At 34.3% G+C, this 21020-nt stretch overlaps 2 protein-coding genes across 2 annotated transcripts; one reads left to right on the forward strand and one right to left on the reverse strand.

The window, feature by feature from the left end:
* Positions 1-305: 305 nt before the first annotated feature.
* LOC117984367 (neutral amino acid uniporter 4-like) lies at positions 306-16430 on the reverse strand. The gene is given in 13 exon segments (XM_034970993.2): positions 306-4051; positions 9408-9580; positions 10077-10252; positions 13886-13923; positions 13926-13984; positions 13986-14179; positions 14181-14242; positions 15539-15577; positions 15580-15609; positions 15612-15671; positions 15674-15713; positions 15839-15889; positions 15891-16430. Coding segments are annotated over 13 exon segments (1374 nt in total). The 5' UTR covers positions 16104-16430; the 3' UTR covers positions 306-3812.
* Positions 16431-17420: 990 nt separating this feature from the next.
* On the forward strand, positions 17421-20995 carry alc (5'-AMP-activated protein kinase subunit beta-1). The gene is given in 7 exon segments (XM_034970886.2): positions 17421-17536; positions 17745-17986; positions 17989-18077; positions 18760-18906; positions 19554-19685; positions 20469-20567; positions 20802-20995. Coding segments are annotated over 6 exon segments (840 nt in total). The 5' UTR covers positions 17421-17536; positions 17745-17760; the 3' UTR covers positions 20949-20995.
* Positions 20996-21020: the final 25 nt, after the last annotated feature.

Raw genomic sequence — 21020 nt, forward strand, 5'->3', positions numbered from 1 at the left:
GTCAAAGTCTCTGACTCACGAATTGGGCACACAACTCTTAAGTGTTTTTACTTGATAATATTAATGCATCAATTTTGCATATACTACCAACCAAAGAGTATGTAACCACTACGTTACTTTCATAATCTCAAAATATTAAAATATTAATATCTTTTTTTGGATGAATCCTGAAATGAAAAATCTTGGTGATTATGTTTAAGCAATGGACCCCCTGTGGTAGGTATTAATATTTTTTCCTACATAGACGCATTCAAGGTAAAATTTTGTATGAACTTTGCCGATCTCCTTTTCATTGAAACAAAAACTAGGATTAAATATATCACTTTATTCAATTAAAAGCTTCACGACGTATATAGGTAGTTAGGTACAAGTTTTTCTTATTATTCAGATAGGTACCTAGTACGCGACGGATTGAAATGGCAATCGGGGAGGGAACGCCCCGCGCTAACTCGGTGCGGACAAGCGCAGGTGACGTGCGGGTGTGCGGGGCGTCCCCCGTCTCATACCCCGATTGTCATCTCAATCTACCGCGAACTATTACTATAAAACGTTAGTTTTAGTATACGCAAAACCCGAAAGTAGATTGTTCAGAATCAGTAACAGAATCGATTGCAATCATTTTTACAACGGGATTTTGACCAAAAAACACTTTAAAATCCTGCAACTTTGGACACCTAGTCGAATGACCGCATGCACCATCTGAATAAAGCAGCGCGAGCGAGAGCGCGCACGATCGACGCCAGCCATCCCGTTCACTCACAGACGCTTGCTTAGGGTGACCATGTTTTTGAGGGACGACTCAATAGAAAAGCTTATAACTTCGTAAGTTATCATTAAATAATACGAAAACTAACGTTGTAAGTAACTATAGCAATCGTACCTATAGTAACAGTATATTATGTTGTGCAGTTTACATATGAGGGCTATATTTGTGTTTTATTGCAATAAATCGTATTTTAACGTAAAAAATCTCTTTGGCATACCCTATCAAAATAACTTAAATAGACATATCACCCCTTTCCCCAATTTATCCATCTCCGCGTTGGTGATAAATTAGAATAACGTTTCTGTAAGTTTTTCGAAAACAATAATTGCTATTTTTATGTTCAGTTTACGTGACATAACATAAATGAACTATTATATTATATTTAAAAAAAACTGATAAATTGTCACACACTGATGACGATAGCGTGAGTCATTAAACGAATTCGGTACTTAACTTACTAGTTACAACAGACTAGAAGGTATAATTGCACCGCTCTGGATTATACTTAACATGACATATTATTTAAGCATAAATAAAAATAATATTTGTGTGTTCATTGCCAATACGTTCGCAAATCGTTCATCTGATTGAGTTGAAATTTTTTATAGTTGTTGTTGGCACCCATGAAGGTTTCTAACAATGCCATCAAAGGCGAATCAGCATTGCAACGCATGCCGGGCATTAGCTAGTTATTTAAATTTTTTCAGACATGCATAACATGCATTTGATATATCGGAACTGTGAATTTGCACCAGAAAACATTAAAACATGTGAACGTTTGTCAGTTTGTTGCATGTGACGAATCTCATAACTTTACAACAAATAATAATTCAACAAGTTACTTTTCAACAAATTGTATAATATGACAATGCAAACTCAGTAATCTGTAATCTGTTAAACAATACATTAACAAATAACAAAGTTTTCAACATGTTTTTATTTTTGTGTAAATGTTTCGTCAGTGCAAACTCACGGTAATAGCGAAATTATAGAAAAAATAATTATCAGGTTTTCATAATTAAGGCTGGACCGCATTACAGCGGCGCTACGCGGCGTGTCGATTCGCGTCAAAATATTCTGTACAGACCGTTTACTATAACTTGTCTTATGACGTTATGTTGGTACCATTGCAAATCAGACAATAATAATTAAGCTCTAAGTTTAATAAAGCAAACAAAGCACAATGTAGCCAACATGACGGCAGGGGTCAAGTTGAAGTGAATGAATGTTGTATACCGCGCCGCTCTAGTGCGGTGCGACATGCACCATACGATAAATTGAAATAATATTTTAAGGCTTTGTGCCGCGCTGCGCAGCGCCGCTGTAATGCGGTCCGACCTTTACAAGAAAATGGGGGATACAGATTAAGTTACACCGAAAAATTACCCGAATTATGCACTTAAAACAGAAAAACAAAATAAAAACTGGTAACAATTCTATATTATAAAGCCTTACGAAAATAAAAACAATATGTATTGTATACTTTGACTAAAATAAACAGCTACTCTCCTTGAACGGTCTCATATCACATTTCAAATAAAAGTATATTTTAAAATATAAAATAGATATCTGTAAAAGCGTAAAACAGGTACAAAGAAATTATTTTAAATGTTAACATTATAAAAAATATAAACTACAGACAGATCATTTTGTGTGATAATTACTTTGTGAATCTGTAAACCAAATCCAAAAATTGCTCCAGAAAAAATTAATTGCAAAATCACAATCACGATACCTAATTATTATCAACAATAATAATATATCGGTAATTTTAATAAGTTTTTTTGTACCTAAAATACTTTTTTAATAAGCAAAAAATAATTTCTTTAAGTATCTATAATTTACTTATTTATTTAAGCTATAAGCTATTAAGTATCTAAATTGTATCCCAGATTAAAGTTAATCTTGTTGAACACGTAATATAATACGATGCTTACCAATTAATTAAACATCTCTGGCAAAAGTTCAAAACACACAATCAAAATCTAGTTATGTAATTAGAATTTCTCTAAATGTCATTTAGCTAAAATTCAATAGATGAATTCTCTATTAAAATTATTATTAGCATTATGTTATCAGTTATCACATATTATAATAAACATTTAATACAATAATTAATAATATTTATGCACCACTACACATATTTTTTGCACAGATATAAAAAATATTCGCATTAAAAAGATAAAATATAGTTTCATTTATAGTTCACTAATACTAGGATTTTTCAAAATAAATTAATATAATTATATTTCCTTTCATCTTTGAAATTACAGATACATATTCTATCGACTAAAATAAAATATACTCAAATATTTCGCTAAATTTCTATTAAATATTATTGTCATGGTTGGTGTAAGGTCTGCACCTAGTTAACGTAATTTTTCATCTTTTAATAATTGTAGTCATATTAGTTATCTTTTTCGCAAGGGTAGAAATACAATGCCCCATAGTCAATCATTGGGGCCGATTCTCTTGTACACAAAAACTAAACTAACAGGTCTAAATCTAGTGCTATCGTTTTCCGCAAGCAACATTATGAAAGGGATAGCAATAGACTTAGACGTGCCATTTTAGTTTAGTTTAGAGATTGTGTACAACGGAATTAGCCACATTGTAATATATAATATTGGCGCTGAAACGGGTGCACGCATACCTAAAATCAAATTTAAGTTCTTCCCGAATACACGGTAGCGACTTTGGTCGACAGCGACTCGCTACCGATGTCTGTGGACGTGGAAATAGCGGCGATCGCGATGTCGCTTACAATATACTTTTTATTTTTCTTAATCCTAAGGTCGTCTGGCACAGATTACTATTAAGCTTTAAGGCCGCTTTTTGTGTTCTACTTCCTTCTTCTTGTTCTTTTTTAATATCAATATTCTGTGCTATCCTTTTGTGTTGTTGTGGTGTACAGTTAAAAGTTTAATAACAGTTTGAATTAGAGCTGACCTAACAGCAATGATTGCAATTGCATCATGGCTTACGTTATCTAGGTACGGATACCTAAATTATATTGTTGTCGTATATCATACGTTTAATTAGCATTTTAAGGAAGATTCACAATATTTTTAATACTGGCATAAGTACCAAACACAAAACCAGTTATACCGAAAATTATAATCACTATGTCCTTCCACAGCCTCCAGTCCTTCCACCCGAGTCGTTCGGGCCAGAACGTTATGATTTCGATGATCGGCGGGAATATGAGCGCCAGCGCGGAACTGCTGAACGCTCCCACGAGTGAAATGATGCTGCTCAGGTTAGGTATCAGTGCTGCCGCAATAACTGAAAGTGTAAATGAAAAATTCTTAAATAATTATCCTAATACATACCTATAGTACGCGACAGATCCAGATCGCAATGGAAAGGGAATGCCCCGCACACCGTAACAATCCCCGCTCTAACCCGGTGCATGCGAGCGCGGGTGACGTGCGGGTTGCAGGGCGTCCCCCCCGCCTCATATCCCGATTGCCATCTCGACCTATCGTGGACTATACATAGGCATAGTTTGTAAAACGTGGGTGTCCCAAGATGTTACAATGAAATGACGTAGGTGCTGAAAAAAAAAATATTTTTCAGCGATTTTTAAGTAGAGGGCCTTCCAAAATATGTTCTAACAAAGGACGTAGATTTTACGTATTTTGGAAGACCCGGGTCCGAGGGGCCGTTCGTGCGGCTAATTGGCACTGGCTCCGAAAGATATATTAGTATAGAACTACATGGATACATAATATATTCGGTAATTAATTAAATTATTTTTTATGTTTTAGTGGTTGTGACTTGTGGTTATTGAAGTCGGTTTTTATTTTTATTTTTTGGAAGCCTTGACTGACATATCAACGTACAGCTCAAATCGTCTATAACGGTAACGGCACGGTATTCCGAACCAGCGGTAAATTATTTGACAAGTCAAAAGCACTTGTAAAAGTTACTTGAATAAAAATATATTCTATTCTTTCTAATCTAGAAACTTAAGATTTGGCATGTAGGTTTTCTCTATAGCTTAGAGCTTCACTAAGAAAGGATTTACAGAAATTCCAATGGGATCTTTAAAAAACCTAAATCCAAGTATACGAAGTTGCTGGGAAAAAGCTGATTTGTAATTAACTATACATATCCATTTCCAGTTATTCAATAAAATATGTGCTGATATGTAGTAAATTATCACGCATCACTGGGTCTTTTCCGCGCGTGGAACAATTACTAGGTACTTGTTTATCGGAGTGTAAATTTCCTAATGTATGAGAGCCCATAGGAAGTTTGGAAGAGGTGTTTTATAATTAAACAGTAAGATAGACTAATATTTATTTAATTGTTTTAAGCAATTAAGATATTTCGTTTTTATTACAAAACCTGTATTTTAGCACCTATGGAAAACTTCACCTGCCAGCTAGATAACTGTTAAGTAGTGGTGGGTTTGTGAGGGGATGTTTAAATTTTAAAGTTGCAACTTTTTTTTAAATTTATAGATTAGCGCTTGGCTGCAATCAGACCTGCTGGCCTGTGATAATGCAGCCTAAGATGGAGCGAGCTTGCCTAGAAGATGCCTATTCACTCTTGACTTGACTTTTATTTGTGTTAAATAAGGTTCACTCCTTAATAAAAGCTAAAATTGATATAGGCTTAATTAGTATACCTAATTTTTTTAAGACAAGCAACGTTTCGGCACTTTCATAAAAAGGGACGAAAAATGAAACGTGTTATTGTTGGTAAAAGGGGATTATTTATATATTTTTTCACATATTATGTCTATAGATAGCAAAAATATTCCTATTTAAAAATTTAAAAATAACAATATTAGCTTTTATAAATAAATGAATAATCGTTTATTTCAGACTAAGTCCGTATGTTCTTTGCCTTTTTAAAAGTAGAACAACTTTTAACTCGGATATCGTCATTATTCCTATCAAAGCGTGAATACCCAGTTTATCAATAATTTTTTCATTTTTTTTGTGAATATTAATAATATCAAGTAGGTATATTTAGCACAGTCAATGAAAAGCATCAATTTACTAGCTTTATAGGCTGTATTATATTATATACTAGCTGATCCCCGCGGCTTCGCCCGCGTAGATTAAGGTTTTTAAAGATCCCGTATAGCCTATGTCACTCAGGAATAATGTAGCTTTCTACTGGTGAAAGAATTTTTAAAATCGGTTCAGTAGTTCTAAAGATTACCCCTACAAACAAACTTAACGACATTACCTCTTTATATAATATAACAATAACAACGGGCCGTGCAGCAGAAATCGTAATATTTAATTTCGCCATAACTTCAAAACCAAACGTCCAATTTTAATCATTCAAAGACCAAATATTATCTCCATAAACTGTTCTTAGTGATGAAATCATTTATTTTGATAAGGATTAATAGCATGAGTAAAATAAACGCGTTTAAATGTAGTCCAAAAAAAATTCAAGATTTTTAAATAAAAAAATGGTTGCTGTGCCTCACTCGACATAGATGGGTATAGTGTGTCGCGGACTTTTTTGTAGATATTTATAAGATCTACAATTAATTAGAACATTTTATGGTTCTATCTTTTATAGTTTAGGCAGCGTACGCAAAATAAGTAACTTTTCTGGTTGATTTTTTACACCTTGTGTCCGAAAAACCCAAATATCTTACGGAACCCTATTTTTTTCCAAAATAAAATATAGCCTATGTTACTCGTGGATAATGTAGCTTTCGAATGGTGAAAGAATTTTTAAAATCGGTCCAGTAGTTTTTGAGCCTATTCAGTACAACCAAACAACACAAACAAACAAACAACAAACAAACAAACAAACAAAGTTTTCCTCTTTATAATATTAGTGTAGATAGGTCTAGGAACAATGATTTTTATAATTAGATTTATTATTACTATTATTTTTATTAACTTTATAAAATAAATAAGTACCTACCTATAATAATAATTAGTGGATAAAAATTATAATATAATGAAAAGTGACTGGTCATTTAATTTATTTTACGATAACCTGTGGTTTCGATATCAACGCGCCTTTCTGGAGTATGATAGCGGTCACTGGCACAAATAATTGCTTAATGATCTCACATAATGTCAATTATGTTGATAATGCTTTGGTACATGGGATCTAGGTATGCCTACATTTTATTTATTTTGGTTAATTAAAAATTTAGGACACAAAGGCCCGAGAGTATAATGCGGTTGCCAAAAAGTGACGGCATTAAAAATTACATGGCAGCCATTTTGGTTTATTTATTATTTGTAGGGGCAATAGAAATCAGACACTCCGTGAAAATTTCAACTCTACCTATTACGGTTCATGAGATACAGCCCACTGACAGACAGGCAGACAGACGGGCGGACAGCGGAGGCTTAGAACTCCCGGCAGAAGACGAATACCCCAATTGATTACTTCATTTCACTAAACAAAACTAGTGAAATGGCCAAACACTAAACAGTTGATAAAGACGTGAACTATTAAATAACCCCTATCATGAGATAATTTTTTTATGGTGCGGTCGGTGGCAAATAAATCCGGTCAATTGTGAGTCGGACTCGCACACGAAGGGTTCCGTACATCAAAAGGAACCCTAATATGATCACTTTGTTGTCTGTCTGTCTGTCCGTCTGACGTGTCTGTCAATAAAACTTATAGGGTGCTTCCCGTTGACTTTGGCTGGTAGATAGGTCTTATAGCACAAGTAAAGGAAAAATCTGAAAATCGGGAACTTGTAGTACACAAAAAAATAACTAATATTTTCAATTTTCAAAGTAAGATACCGAGGGGGTAGGTATCATATGAAAGAACTTTAACATACTAGAGGTGTTACGGATATTCTAAAACAGATTTTTATTTATTTTTATCAGTACCCTTATTATAAATGTAAAAGTGTTTGTTTGTTGGTTTGTCCTACAATCACGTTGCAACGGATTGATGTGATTTTTTGCATAGGCATAAAAACCTGGAGAGTGACACAGGCTTACTTTTTATCCCGGAAAATTAAAGAGTTCCCACGGGATTTTTAAAAACCTAATTCCACGCGGACGAAGTCGCGGGCATCAGCTAGTAATATAATAAGTGCGAAAGTGTGTTTGTTTGTCGGTTCAGTTGCGAGCATCAGCTAGTATTTTATAGAAAAAATAAAAGCGTTGGTTTAACTATCATACCTAGTTTTTTGATATTAACAATAAACCTCTACAAACAAAGTAAGTTTTGCGGTTCGTTAACACAAGACAGTTTTACTTCTTCTGTAGTACGGAACCCCCGGCGCGTGAGTCTGACTCGCACTTAGTCGGTTTTTTTAATATGCATGGCGACCATTTTAAAATTTTTGTTGCATATTTGTTGTTACAGCGGCAATATACACTGTGATTAGTTCAACTCTCTACCTACCTATTACTGTGCATAAGATACAGCCCGCTAACAGACAGACGGACGGACAGCAGAGGCTTAGTAATAAGATCCCATTGGCATCCTTCTGGTACGGAACCCTAATAAATATTACAAAGTGACCTCAAACCGGTACCGCGGCGGGTGTTCTGATAAGAAAGAGTACCAAGTTTATCTGCTTTTCAATTGTCTTTACTCTTTACCTAAATACAGGGTTAGATTTTACGAAAGGTCACTATGAAAAAATAAACAAAATAAAGTTGAAAAACTAAAACCTGATTATTATCTCCGATTAAAAATACCACGGACGTACGATTCATCCATACTAGAGATGTTACGGATATTCGTATCCGCATCCACAAATGCGGAACATCCGCATCAATCAGACATCCGCATCCGCATCAATTAATGCGGAGTTTTTACGGATGATGAGATATTTGGAACAAGTAACGACTTGCAAAGACATCGGGCAGGGCCAGAGTGACGCATGCATCGCGCGTCTTTGATAGTTGATTTCTTCGTACGCTAACAAGGTGTTACGGATATGTGAACGCATCCGCAAATGCGGAACATTCACATTAATTTAGAGATCCGCATCCGCTTCCGCGGGTCTCAAAATATTGGCATCCGCAACAACCCTGATCCATACTAATATTATAATTATTATTAAAGCGTGTCTGTCTGTCTGCCAGCTTTTCACGGCACAACACTCACCGGTTTTGATGAAATTGGGTAGAGATAGAATGAATCCTGGGGAAGGACATACGCTACGTTTGATCCCGGAAAGTGAAAGAGTTCCTACAGGATCTAAAAAACCTATTCGTTTTTGACGAAATTTGGTAAAGTACAGGGTTCAGTACTTCGTCCAGTCTACCAAATTTCGTCAAAAACGGATCCCGGAGATGGACAGGATGATTTTATCCCGGAAAATTGGAGTTTCCTAAGGATTTTTAAAAACCTAAATCGATGTGGACGAAATAGGGGCATCATCTAGTATTTCCATATTCCTATAAATTATATATTTTCGGAATGTACGCAATGAACCTTCATTTGGCGCATTTCAGCAATAAATGATGTATATGTATAAAGAAGGCGTTTCCGCAATTGGATTTGTCACTATGGCATATAAAATGCAAAGCCAGCGATACAAAAATCTAGTGAGTGGTTTGACACAATGAGTCGACAAGTCATATACATATATACAACTGCTGAAAACTATACATTCCTGTAATCAAGTAAAAATATGAAAAATTAAACAAAATATATAGAAAATAATACTTACATGTAATGGAAATAAGAACAAATCGTGTAACAGGCTCGCCGTATACTATCGCCTTCTCCGAATTCAATTTGCTTTTGACATACGGCCATACAATGTTCATTGGCACGTAGAATTGAAGTCCGTATGAAAGGAAAATCGCGACTGCCATGACAGCCCTCACGCTTTGAGCTAACCTATAATACAAACCATAATAATATTACCCATACACATACAAACATTATTATTTTATTGCTTTAAGTTTTATCTATGCATACTCGCATAGATAAGTATCCATAAGTAATCCATAATTAAATCCATATTTATAGTATAAACGCGAAAGTGTGTCTGTCCTAGCTTTTCACAGCCCATCCGTCTAACTGATTTTGACGACAGAGGTAGCTTCATGTCACCCGAATACAAGCTGCTTTTTGTTCTGGATAATCATAGTTTCTTCAGAATTTTTAAAAAACTTAAATTCACAAGAACGAAGTCACAGGATTCATCTATTTTGTACAGAGATAACTATTGATCGATAGCTAAAGATAGCTTTGTTTTTACAAAAAATGTAGATACCAATTTTTTGTAAGTTTTGTGTCTTATAAAGTTAAGTTTAGGTATAGTATCGATCAAAATAATCGAGATTCGCATGATCACTTTCAGTGATACTTGAGAACTCGAGTAGGGACTTACAAGTCACTGGGTAAATTGAGAGTAATACTGCCAAGTACTCTTTCTCCGTATCTTAAATATCCAAAAAAGCCGATGGCAGTGTATAGGGCAGCCACTATCACCATCCCTGTATTGAGGACGCCAGTCCAGCCTCCGAAGTCTTCAGGGGTCTTCATGTTATTTTCCAGAGGCAAAATCTGCAATAAAACATGCTTTATTTGTTGATTGCCAATAACGTTGTAGAACTTTATTTCTGTAAGCGTAGAGATTTTACATCTCACCAACATCGATATAATGCGAGAGTTGAAACACTTCAGTGTTAAAGTAAAATGAACCTTAACCATTTTCTTTTAAAGCTTAAGTTCGTCCATACATCTACAGCCAGCGCGCGCGGCGGAAACATTTTCAAATAAACATGGGTGGTACAGAATTTTTATTTTACTCTCATCTCGATAGCTATCAAAGCTGGTAAGATGTAATAATTTTGTCATATATTATTAGGACTACGCGCATTGATGGTTTCGTTACCCAATATGTATCTAAAAACGAAAAGTACCTATTTATTTTGGTAAATCCAACCAACAGCCTTTTGAATCTCGTGATACATTGTGATTTGTGAATATCACATGTCTGAAAAGGGATGCACGCACTGATGTAGAGGTCAGTGGAGGCACGACACGGTTAGAAGTGACGTCACCACCATTAGGTGCTAAAGGCATATGCCAGGAATAAAATATGCTAGGAAGTAATTCTGGGTTCGACTAGATAAACTTAATATGTGTGATGATGGTGATGCATAAGCTGTGACGAGATCATCGAACGTCAAGTATCAGATATCAATATGTTTATTGTTTACCAAGAATGCTCAGTCATTCAGTGGCCGATAGAGAGAGCTAAACTCGGAGCTTCTTTATACATATATGTATGCTCCTGATTAAAGCATATTACATAATCGAGGATTATGTAAATGATAAAAGAGCGTGGATTTGACCTGCAGCTCGCTCCAGCAATGCGCGGGACTGCAATTACTTTTATGACATAATATTGTATATCAAATCTTTGAAAAGATCAACCACCGAATTTCTTGCTGGTTCTTCTAGGTAGGAAAGACCAGTGGTAGATGAATTTGACGATTCAAAAGTACTTGTAAAAGTTTAATTGAATAAAAAATATTTTTATTTATTTACATAATCAAAATATGAGGAGATGTTTAGAGGAACTAGAGTAACGGATGTAGCTCAACAAGTTGCGAATCCGAAGTGGCAATGGGCAGCGCTCATTATCCGAAGAAGCATAGATGAATTTACAGGCATAGACTTGTAGATAAAACCACAACTTCAAAAAAATTCCCAGCCAAGCCAACATTGGCCTACTTTATAATAATTATGCACCGATATGTTATTGTAAACAAAGCACCAGAATGTTACCAGTTATCACGCGCCAGACACTGACCGGCGATAGAGGTCAGCCGGGCAACCTAGCAAGTAGCGATTGATCGTTAAAATTTTAAAGCAATGCAAATGAAAATATGAAAATTGAAATCAGTATATTATAAATGCGAAAGTGTGTGTGTTTGTTGGTTTCTCCTTCAATCACGTCGCTACGGTGCAACGGATTGATGTGATTATTTGCATGGGTATAGAATTATAGATAAAGACCTGGAAAGTGACATAGGCTACTTTTTATCCCGGAAAATCAAAGAGTTCCCACGGGATTTAAAAAACCTAATTATACGCGGACGAAGTCGCGGGCATCAGCTAGTAGAAAATAATTACTATGGCAAAACATCTATGTGGGCAATATTATCGAAATTTCAACTCGAAGTGTTTTTGTTGCCTGTTTGATTTGACGATTTGCCTAAATTGGTTTGAAAGTAATTTAAAAATTATTGAATGCTTTTCAGTGCTCTTGAAGTTGGTTCATTTCTTTTAAGATTTTTATAGTTACCACATTAATAAAATAGTTTTTAGGGTTCCGTGCCTCAAAAGAAAAAAAGTAACCCTTATAAAATCACTTGTTGTCTCTCTGTCTGTCCGTCTGTCAAAACCTATAGGGTACTTACCGTTGACCGGCATGTAAGTAAGTCTTATGGCACAAGTAAAGGGAATAATCCGAAAATCGTGAATTTGTGATTACAACACAAAAAAAATTAAAATGATTAGTAACAAATAATTATGTGGTATTTTCAATTTTCAAAGTTAGATAACTATACCAAATGGGGCTTGACATGTACATTCTAAAACAGATTTTTATTTATTTTTATAATTTATCGTTTTTTATCAATCTTGTCGAAAAAAATACCCGAGTACGGAACACTCGCTGCGCGGTGTCTGACTCGCACTTGGCCGGTTTTTTATAACAATAAGAAAATAAATGGATAACATCAGTATGATACAATCATCGATGTATATAATATACAAATGAAGCTGAAAGCAGTTTGTAATGCGAACACGTTGAAACGACCGTCTGACGCCTGAAGAGAATACGTGACGGCTCGGCTTCAAATATAATGCGGTCATAGGTCAGATTCCCGCACACAATTAAAATAACTTTCGTAAATAATATATTTAATCTGTTACTATACCTAGTTATTTTTCTGGATTAAAAACTGTAGGTAGGTATTTTTTCGTAACTTCAACAATTAACTGCTTAAGTATCTTGAGAGATTTTTTATTAAACAGTACATTCTCTGACCGAATTTCCATTTTATGGGACCAAAAATCAGTATCGACAGGGAGTCGACCAGGAGGAAGAGCGCTATTTTCATTTGAAAAATCTGATCTGTACACCTACTATTTGTAAATGTCATGCAATGTGTTTATTTATTATTATGGAAGAATGAAATTTTCATCTATTCTGTATGTGGGATGTGAGCAATCAGTGTGGGTGAGGCAAGAACAAGGTCGAAATGTGACAGAAAATTAACTTATTTATGATCCAAATATTTTTTTTAAGGTCTTGCCCACACTGATCGTCGAGAAGTCTTTCTTCTACTGAAATGAGTTTCTAAAATAATTTGCATAATTTAAGAGCTGTGAATCGTAGCAACAAGCACGCCGATGCGCAGTTATGTACTTTGATATGCAAATAAAAATTATTTTATAGGTGATAAAAAGGTGTCTGATTATGCAAGTTATTTTAAAACCACAGAGAGCTGATAAATTCTACTCAAGCTGATTTGGTATCAAGATGAACAAGTCTCCACCAATACTGAGTAAATAATTAATTAAGAAACATACTCATTAGAATCACGCTACAAACAACTAACACCACATAGTGTTATGCTGTGGTCATAGAAAATACTATGAGTTGATTTGATCTAGCACATGTTGCGTGCCATTAGGTCTCATTGTATGTTATATACTTGTAAGTATGTTTTTGCTCCTATATTTTGTTGTTTTGTGTGTCTACCATAATAACACATAAATGCAGGCATCATCTACACTAATATTATAAAAAGGTAAAGTTTGTAAGTTTGGATTTAGGGGATAATCTCCAGAGCTAATGATTGATTCTGAAATATATTTTTGATAGATAGCTATGTTAGGTATCCCTGAGTGTTATCCTAATCTATACTTATAATATAATATAATGTGAAAGTTTGGATGTTTATTATTCTCCTCCTTCACACCACAATGATTTGGCTGAAATGGAGATAGCTTAGGATTTATTCTAAGGAGGAAAGCTTATACACTCTCACTTAGCTATAGGCTACTTTTTATCCTGGCAAAATTCCTGCAGAATTTAAGACAAAAACGTATATCCACACAGACGAAGTCGCGCGGACAAAGCTAGTTTAGTAAAAAGAAATATATTACTCTACAACTTACCACTCCAATGCCTTCAAAAGCATATATGGCAGTTCCAAATACAATGGTAATTGATGCCAACTCGCAAATGCTTTCACAGTGCTAGTATGAGTAAGTCTTGTAATATGTAGTAAATGTTATGACTAGGCCCCAAGCTGTCATAATAGCAGCGATCAGAGAAACTGGTGTCAAATATTTCAGGTTCTTTACCATGCCCAGGGCCAACATTGGTGGAAACTAGTAATGCTAGTAGCTGTGCAAACCACTGTTTACGTGAAAAATATGCATTGTATCCTGCAGGTTAGTTGCAACAAACCAAGAAGTAAACACAGCAAAATCCTACTTTGAGTTATTACTAAAAATATCTTGACAACATTCCTGAAACAATACATGCAATATGTAAGATTAATTTGTTGTCATAGCTTGGTTTATTATTGATAGTGAATTAAGTTAATATTATGAAATATTAATATTATTTATTTATTATTTTTATTTTTCATGTACCAAAATTGTAGTTACAAAGTAATAATAAATTAAGTTACATAAATTATGTAACAGGATGAACAAAACAAAGTGTAATTCAGACAAAATTAGGCGGGTTTATAATATTACTAGCTGATGCCCGCGACTTCGTCCGCGTGGAATTATGTTTTTTAAAAATCCTGTGGGAACTCTTTGATATTCTGGGATAAAACCGTAGCCTATGTCACTCTGCAGTTCCTTATCTATACCAATGCAAAAATCACGTCAATCCGTTGCACCGTTGCGACGTGATTGAAGGACAAAACAACAAACAAACACACTTTCGCCTTTATAATAAAGGTACTGATATAAACTTTTTGAACAAAAATTCTTCTTTACGTATTTTACTAGCTTATGCTCGCAACTTGCTCCACGTGGACTACACAATTTCAAACTCTATTGCACCCCCTTAGGATTAAAATTAAAATAATCCTTTCTTAGCGGATGCCTAATTATATAGCTACCTGCGTGCCAAATTTCTGTCTGTCCATACAGTTTGAGCTGTGCGTTGATAGATTAGACAGGTCTGTCAGTCAACAGCTTTTCCTTTATATATTAAAAATTATTCAAATGAATGTATGTATTTTTTTTGTATAGAACAACTTGTGCCATTTTATGATAATATATGTTAAGAACAAGACTCCACCGGTTCACAAAACAGGTTTTAATAAGAGCCAGCAAGAAACTTCGCAAATTAAGTAAATAAGTATATAAATTATTTTAAAGAATCACTTGAAGCATCTTCAAAGTATATTAATCTATATATTACAAGATTGTTCAAATGATTAAGTAGTAATTATCAATTATAAAATATTTCATAGGCATTTCTATACTAATATTGTACAGAGAAAAGATTTGTTTGTTTGTTTGTAATCAATAAAGCTTTGAAATTAATGGAACCCGATTTTAATAATTCTTTCACCATTTGAAAGCTACTTTGCAGGAGTAACATACTAGGCTATAATATCATTCATGTACCATGGACACAGTCACAGGCAAAAGCTTGTATAAAATGAACTGAAACAGCTCCAAAATATTTTAACAATGTGTTATAAATTACAATAACAAGCCAACCACCATTTACGAAACTTATTAAAACTGAAGCTTTACCTTTTACCAATTTTTAGTTTTTTATTGTAAAACATCACTTACTTAATTTTTTTGCATATGCCCTGAACAAGATAGCCCCATAGCAAAAGCATCCTCCACAACTTCAGCAAAATTAAGGCAGGTCGTTGATTTCTGATGCAAAGCTCATGGGAGCATGAGACTAGTATATGCATCAATGAGTGCATATTGCACCCATTACCAATGTTCCAATCACCACCTGAACCATTAAAAAACTGTTATAAAAATTACAGAGAACTCTTTAAAAAATCTATTTCTAAAATTTATTAAAAGTTGGTACCTACTAAGGTAATAATTTAAAAATGTGCATCATAAAATACCCACCAAGAAAAGCCCAGCATTTTTAAAAGCATCAGGCATAGCCAAAATACCAGTGGCCAATATTGCCTTTCAACAGATGAATTAAAGTATCCAAATTAGACGTCGGATGTTCCAAATATCGTTCAGATGCGGGGTTGTATCCACATTTTTTTGGATTTTCATCTTTACTTGATAAATTGGGACTTGTCACCAATTCGACTGTTTGCACCTCCGAATTGTCGAGAGGAGTATTCGGACATATAAGAAGTGGTCGCTTTTCGTCACTCATTTTGATTTCTCAACACGTAATATTGTAGCTAAGCTAGAATTTATCGTCAGTAATTCGTAAAATAAATTACATCGTAAATATCAACTACAGCCACCTAGTAGTCATGACCTAATTATAAATTATTACGAACACCACACTCAAAATGAGTGTTTTCACTTCACAATCAAGGATCTCTGAGTCGAGTCTCCTCTCGGTTTTATTATTATTGATTTTATTTAATAAAACCTTGATAAACAAACCAAACGTTCGCCTTGCGAGACTTGCGTTCACAAACACATAAGTCAAAACTAAATATCTCTATGACAAAAAGCCTATTGCTATTGTCAGATTCACTGACATTGAGCTGCAGGGCGCAAGACTTTGTAATCGAGGACCCATACTTATTACAAAGTACTCTGTGCCAACTACTCAACCTAAGAATCATCCGTTTAAATGTTTTTTACGAAAGGTACAGAGACACCTTGCATCCGGGGACGGGCTACTACGGATAGGCTATTTAAAATGATTGATGCAGTTTCCGCAATCGAGGTGCGGATTCTAGACGTAGCACTAAAAAGAGAGCACAGATAAAGTTACTAATGTGATAAACAGAGACGCAGCTAACCTATTTTTTTGTCCTTATCGTGTACCTAACCGATTTTTTTTTCAAGAAATAACAACTTTAATTGCAAAACAAACTTTAAGAATTTGTGGCATCGTTGTATTCTCATTAATTAGTTAGTTATTTACTTGTTTCACATAAAAAACTTTAATACAAATGTTGCTGAACGGTTAATACAAATTTGACTACTAAACAATAATAAATTGTCGTGTTATCATCGTTACGCCGGGCTATCGCTATCTTAGTCGCGGTTACATAGTACTTTAGTCTAGCTTTTTTATTTAGTCTACGATTCTTACTCAATCAAAGGGTTCCTACTCTTTGGTTAGAACCACCGACCAGAAAAAAAAAAGCCATGTGCGAGTCAGGGTCGCGCAACGAAGGTTCCGTACAAAAGTCCTATTTTTTTGACATTTTGCACGATAATTCAAAAGCTATGATGCTTAAAATAAATAAAAATCTGTTTTAGAATTCACAGATAAAGCCCTTTCATATGATACCCAACTTGGTATAGTGACCTTACTTCAAATATTGAAAAAATAATTATTAGTTCATGACCACAATTTAATTTTTTTGTGTGATCTAACCCTAATTCACGGTTTTCAGATTTTTCCCCAAATGTCAGCTATAAGATCTACCTACCTGCAAATTTCATGATTCTAGGTCAACGGGAAGTACCCTGTAGGTTTCTTGACAGACAGACAGACAGACAGACAACAAAGTGATCCTATAAGGGTTCCGTTTTTCCTGTAGAGGTACGGAACCCTAAAAAGGTTAGAACTTAGAACCCCGAGCCAGCCATAAAGCCAGTTAAAAAAGTCAAGTTCTTAAGGTTATTTTTTAATTGTCTATTACTTAAAAAATGGATGAAATTAATGTATTTATTTGTAACTGTTCCTGTAATATAATGGTTTAATTTGTTTTACTTAATGAAAACAAATTAAAAAAAACTTTGGCTATAATTCCAATATTGTGTTCGTTTACCTACTTACAATAAAGTGCTTCTAAATGAATCAAGTTATTTGTGACACCTTTGTCAGGGTTTTCGTAAAAAACATGGGAAACGCTGGGAGTAATCAACCAAAAGAGTGGCACAAGGATCATACAACGAAACAGCCCGATCAAGGTTCTTCTTCGCCTGCTAAAGAAGGGGAAGCTTTTACTTTTGACAAGAAATAGATGGACGATCGAAGTGCACGAGAGGACGACAATAACATTGAGGATGGAGCTCCCTATTATACGAAAGCCGTGCCCGAACACGATGTGGAGGAAACAGTAATGCGAGAAGATCTAACACACTGACAGAGGAAAAAGTAGCTGAAGATGTAAGGTGTTAACCAACAGTATTTAAATGGGATGGAGGCGGTAAACAGGTTTGTATTTTGTCTCTAAAGCTCTGCAAACTATATACATCAGACTTGTATCAATTGTCATCGGCGTATGTAGAATATAACCTACAGTTCAATATATCAAGGAGTTGTTGAATCCTACATTCCGAGTATAAATGAAAATCTACATAATTTGTTTACTATTATGTTTAAATACTTATAAGCTGTGGTATTATATAGTATTAGTTATAGACTAAGTACCTAGATCAGTCTGTAATCTTTAATGTATACTATGGTAATATAAACATCTTTCTAGGATTAGGGGTATTTTAAAATAATCTAGAAATCTACAAACAACTAATATTATGTACTTAATATTTGAGTCAACTGCTTTGTTGGCAATAAAGCAACCAGATGACACAAATCCGTACTAATATTATAAAATACTAGATGATGCCCGCGACTTTCGTTCTCGTGGATTTAGGTTTTTAGAATCCCGTGGAACTCTTTGATTTTCCGGGATAAAAAAGTAGCCTATGTCCTTCCCCGGGCTGCAAGCTATCTCTGTACCGAATTTGGTTGAAATCGGTCAAGCGGATGAGCTGTGAAAAGCTAGTAGACAGACAGACAGACCCACTTTCGCATTTATAATATTAGTATAGATTATGAAGACCCATCTGTTTAAACCAACTTTAACAAAATGTTATATGTAAGATTTATATTTCAGGTTTTCATTAGTGGTACTTTCACTGACTGGAAAACTATTCCTATGGTGAAATCTCATGGTGATTTTGTAACTATAATAGATTTGCCTGAAGGAGAACATCAATACAAATATTTTGTTGATGGGGAGTGGCGGCATGATCCTACTGTGGTAAGTTGCAACTTATTGAATGTAGAAGTTTAGATAATCATGTTTTAATAAAAACTTTTCATAAACAAATATATAAAGATAGTTTTTGTAGTATGTAGATGATTTTTAGGGTTCCATACCTCAAAAGGAAAAACGGAACCCTTATAGGATCACTTTGTTGTCTGTCTGCCAAGAAACCTACAGGGTACTTCCCGTTGACCTAGAATCATGAAATTTGGCAGGTAGGTAGATCTTATAGCTGACATTTGGGAAAAAAATCTGAAAACCGTGAATTTAGGGTTAGATCACACAAAAAAAAATTAAATTGTGGTCATGAACTAATAATTAGTATTTTCAACTTTCGAAGTGAGTGACTATATCAAGTAGGGTATCATATGAAAGGTCTTCACCTGTACATTCTAAAACAGATTTTTATTTATTTTTATGCATCATAGTTTTTGAATTATCGTGCAAAATGTCGAAAAAATACGACTGTAGTACGGAACCCTCATTGCGCGAGCATGACTCGCACTTGGCCGGTTTTTCTTGCAATAAATGAGTTTTTTCTTGCCTTGTTCTTGCAGTAGACTGATGATAAATTCAAGGCAGACAGTTGTGGAAAATACACTAGTTTTCATTTAAAATTATGTAGTGTTCATTTATTCCAGAAACTTGTAGACAATGGCATGGGGTCTAAAAATAACTTAGTCACAGTAAAAATGTCTGACTTTGAAGTCTTTCAAGCATTAGCCAAGGACAGTGAGGGAGTTCGTAGTGGCGCACAAACTGAATATTCTCAGGTACTCAATCATTTGTTCATTGTTCTTATTCCTAGCCTTACTAAAAAGGTTCTTGATCTGACCTCCTTGTTTAGCAATAAGGTTTTACAACAACCATTATTTATAGATAAATATTCCATTTAGGTATCAGTTATTTTTATTATTTTAAACTTATAGACTACATATTCATTTAGATATTTGTTAAATTTAATCTACAAATTGCGCTTGAGGTTTTTTTTGGGTTGGATGCTTGGATTTTGGAATTGGTGGACGTTAAAAGCCTCTAGATTCAATTTAAATTAATTGGGTCTGCAAATGTTTCATGTGAAAGCATGGAATGTTTTCGAGCTGAAGTTTTGCGAATTTTCGGCCTTGGAAAAAAGAGAAATACTGAAATTTTAACATGTTAACAGCATTAAACGGGCTAGTTTAGAAGCTTTTCAGGTGCACAATAACCATTGTTGCATGGCCAAATACCAATGACACTACAGTAGCCGGCAGGAAATATTTTACATCAACTTAACATAAACAAGATACAGCCATTTCATATTTTAAAAATCAAGTTTTTGAAGTAACATGTAGTCGCGAATAGGCGATATTTCTGAGTTTCTTAAATGGTTGTTCTCATTAGAATCCATTTTATGAACCTCTTTTTATGTCATAGGAGCAAAAAATATTATCACCATTATATCATACTACAAATTTACAATTTTGACTATCAGTAAATGTAACATGTTACCTATTCTGAATAAATAATTTGACTTTGACTTTGAAATATTATATAAGTAATTTTATTTGTTTTAGGAAATTCCACAGTCAAAGCCATGGGAGAAAGTATACGGACCCCCTATTTTGCCACCACATCTTTTGCAAGTTATACTGAACAAAGACACTCCATTATCTGTAAGTGTTCTCTATAATTCTAAAATCTAGGAATTTTTATGTTTCTAGTAAAATAAATAAAAAGTTAAGTTTATACATAATATAATATGTAAGTTTGAGCATGCATCATAATTACCTACTAGATCAAATAGGACAGTTTTGCGGCTTTAAAAATATACGACGTAAATACTGTTGTGATGATAAAAATCACCTTTGATCTGAAATAATAATTGTTTGTTTTTTTAATATTTTCAGTGTGAACCTACCTTATTGCCAGAACCAAACCATGTGATGTTAAACCATTTGTATGCCTTATCAATCAAAGATGGTGTAATGGTGCTCTCTGCGACACATAGGTATAGAAAGAAGTATGTTACCACTCTACTCTACAAGCCTATATAAATTATTGTGAAAAACTTAATCTGGAAGTAAAATTAATTAAAAATGGCTGACAAGATCATTTTCTTAGCATAT

The sequence above is a fragment of the Maniola hyperantus genome, chromosome 8 (assembly GCF_902806685.2).
Source record: "Maniola hyperantus chromosome 8, iAphHyp1.2, whole genome shotgun sequence".
Lineage (NCBI taxonomy): Eukaryota > Metazoa > Arthropoda > Insecta > Lepidoptera > Nymphalidae > Maniola > Maniola hyperantus.